General features: G+C 55.9%; 1 protein-coding gene across 1 annotated transcript in view; it reads right to left on the bottom strand.

Annotated features, from left to right (window-relative positions):
* The window catches only part of LOC108519071 (cholesterol 24-hydroxylase-like), a 24,443-nt gene extending 24,002 nt beyond the window's left edge, over nucleotides 1-441 (bottom strand). Inside the window, exon 1 of the mRNA XM_017857872.1 lies at nucleotides 119-441. Within this exon, the coding sequence (XP_017713361.1) occupies nucleotides 119-441 (323 nt within the window). The remainder of the gene's footprint in view (nucleotides 1-118) is intronic.
* Between the last annotated feature and the right edge of the window lie 2,923 nt (nucleotides 442-3,364).

Raw genomic sequence — 3,364 nt, 5'->3', positions numbered from 1 at the left:
GCCCCCCAAAGCTCCGCCCCAACCTCCACACGGCCCCAGCCCGGGCCCCGCCCCGAGCATGTAGTCTTCACCAATCACAACTCCGTTTCTGGCTCAGCCCCCCAGGCTCCGCCCCCACCTCCTCAGACTCAGGTCCGCCCCAGCAGCCGCTCCGCCCAGAACGCGTTGTCCCTGGCAACGCCGATCCCCCTCGCTCTGGCCCGGCGGCGGCGCGAAGTCCTGCTGGTTGGCTCCGCCCACTTCGGCGCCGCCAAATAACGGCATCTTTCCGCGCGCGGTCTTAGGCCCCTTCCTTTCTCCCCAAAACCTGCCCGGAAGCCCCATCCTAGCCTGCAAAAGTCCGCATGACGCCGTGTTCCCAAACTTCTCCTTGGAACCCCAGACCCCCAAAGTTGTTCTCCAGTTGTCGCAGGGCGCCTCTTCCGCCCGGACAGTCCGCATCTAGCGCCCATGGTCCGCCAGCGGGGCCCACGGGCTGGTGGCAGGATCCCGCGGGACCCAGGGACGCCTGTGCGCACGGCGTGGCCGGAGGCTGCTCTCCCAGAGACTCGGGCGCCTACGGACCCTCCCAGACCAGGCGAAGCCCCACCTGAGGGACTGGCTCAGGTCCGAAGGAGTTGGAGGGATGAAAATCTGGGTCCGCCCTCCAGGGAAAGCGGGAAGTGTGCCGGGGAGGCGGGGGTAGCGGAGGAGAAGGTATTTTCGAAATAATGATCAGGGCTTCCCCCTCTGTCGTAACGCACGTCTCCTTACCCATCCCGTATGATGATGAAGCCAACTCTGGGCGTTTTAGTTCCCAATTCCTACCCCGAGGGGCCACCCAGCGTGAAAGCTGTGACTGGGGACGGCCAGGTGTGCCCACTCCTAGCCCAGGTAAAGGTCCCCGGGCTGGAGGGAGGTGCCCAGGGAGTGTAGATGGTGCTGGGTTTCTGAGAAGAGGCAATGCCCCTGCCCCACGCTTGAGCCAGTCCTGGAGAGGTTGGGGGTTGGAAAACTAAGGGGACCTTTGTACTGCCTTCCCAGGTACAGGCAGGGACAGTCCCCGCCAGGGACATGGGACATAGCTGTTAGAGGTGTGTGGGCTGAGGGGCGACGGAGAGGGCCAAGCCTTAAGAGCCGTGCCCAGCACGGAGGAGGCGGGATTTCTGCCCCCTGGGGCCACCGCAGCCTGGACAGGTGGGCAGCAGGGCGTCCATCCCCCCGACGCCTGGCCCGTCCTCCCAGTTGGACTCGGGGAAGTTGGCTTGCCACGGCGCCCCCGTGTGGCGGCGGTGACAAGCAGCCGCAGGCGCACCGGGTAACTCAGGCTGGCCCTGCTGGGGTGAGGTGTGGAATGGGGCCACCAAGTCCCTTGTCGGCTGTGAAAGCTCCAGGGCTTGGGGGCAGTTTGGAGGGAGGATGAGGCTGCAAGAAGGAGGGTGTGGATTCCTGCGCGCTGGAAGGTGGGTTGGGGTGGTTAGCTAGAAAAGAAATGTGACTGCACCACATTTAGTATCCAGTTTGTGGAACAGCTCCCTGAGATTACACATTGCATCGCACTGTCTGGAGAGGAATTTCTCTTGCCTTGTCTCTCTGGAACCCTGGAACAATGATTCTGTTAGCAGCAGCGAATCCATACGGGTCTGCAGCAGCCTAAGTTCTTGCCTCCTCAGAAGAAAGAATTCTACTGAGGGACATAAGGTAGAGTGAGAGGCAAGTTTTAGAGCAGGAGTGAAAATTTATTTAAAAGTTTTAGAGCAGGAATGAAAGGAAGTAAAGTATACTTAGAAGAGGGCCAAGCAGGTTACTTGAGAGAGTCAAGTGCGTGGCTTGACCTTTGACTCGGGGTTTTGTAGATTGGCATGCTTCCGGGGGATTGCATCTCTCTTCTTCCCTGATTCCTCCCTTGGGGCGGGCTGTCTGTGTGCGCCCTGGCCTGTCAGCACCTGGGAGGGGCCGAATGCACAGTTGTGTGTACTGAAGTTATGCGCACGCTCATTTGAGGTGTTTTTCTCTTACCGGTGTTCCTAGAGGAAGGTCATCTACCAGTTTATCGCTGCCCTTTTGCCTTAGTGTGCATGCTTGAGCCCACTCGCCCAGCTCCTAAGATATCGGGAAGCCGATCACCAGCTTCAGGTGTTTCTATCTGTTGGGAGACTGCCTCTTCCTGGCACTGGCTGCAACCAATTATTTTAGAGAAGCAGTTTATCAACTGCCTGACCATCACCTGATGGTCACTTGACATTCCTGGTTGGAGGAGGGCCCTCTCCTGCCTTGCTCATGTCTGCCTGACTACCTACTGTCACAGTTCCTTGATGGAAGAGCCTGGTCCTGAACAGCTCCAGGCCAGCCTGGAACCCCACAGAAAGCAGGTGTAGAGCAGCATCAGGGAGCAGTGGTCAGGGTGAACCTCTCCAAATACAGCTAAGGAGAGGAGTGGGCATACATGTTCTCTGACACATCGGGCAGCACCACTGAGCTCTGGCTCAACATGACCATGGCTTACCCCAGGAGTAGCACTTCCAGAGCAGTCTGTGTCCCCATCTGTGAGCCATCAGTCTCCCTTCTCCATAGGCACCAAGCACACAGCTGTCCCATCACCACCTCATTTGATGCTCCCAGTTATCCTGTGATCAGGTAAGGGAACACAGGCTGCAGACCAAGGCTTGAGGTCCCATGGCTGAAGGCCCTTTTCCTGGGTGGGCAGCCCTGCCAGCCACCAGCAGGAGGCGCTGCCTGGAAGACGTGGCCAACCACCTGCTCCTTCACTGGAGGGTCTGGAGTAAGCTATTCAATGTGGCAGCCATTGGCCACATGTGGCTATCCGGTACTTGAAATGTGGCTAGTCCAACTGAGATGTGCTATGTGTAAGATACACACCAGATCTCATAGATTAATACAAAAAAAGAATGGAAAAAAAAGGTCACCGGGCACAGCGGCTCACAACTGTAATCCCAGCACTTTGGGAGGTGGAGGCAATAGATCTCTTGAGAACAGTAGTTCAAGACCAGCCTGGGCAACATAGGGAGACCCTTTCTCTAAAAAGATGAAAAAAAAAAAAAAAAAAAAACTGGCTCGACATGGTGGCGTATGCCTGTGGTCTCAGCTACTCAGGAGGCTGAGGTGGACCACTTGAACCTGGGAGTTCAAGGCTTCAGTGAGCAGTGATGGGACCACTGCACTCCAGCCTGGGTGACAGAGCCAGACCCTGTCCCCCCCCAAAAAAAGTCATTGATATATGGGTCACCTATTAAAATGATAATATCTTGAATATGTTGAGTTAAATAAAATATATTATTAAAATTAATTTTACCTGTTTTACTTTTTTAACATGGCTACTAGCAGATTTTAAATTACCTATTTGGCTAACATTATGTTTCTATTG

The sequence above is a fragment of the Rhinopithecus bieti genome, unplaced genomic scaffold (assembly GCF_001698545.2).
Source record: "Rhinopithecus bieti isolate Rb0 unplaced genomic scaffold, ASM169854v2 scaffold_41913, whole genome shotgun sequence".
Lineage (NCBI taxonomy): Eukaryota > Metazoa > Chordata > Mammalia > Primates > Cercopithecidae > Rhinopithecus > Rhinopithecus bieti.
Note: the sequence above shows the minus strand (reverse complement) of the source record. Positions and strands in the feature narration are given on the sequence as shown.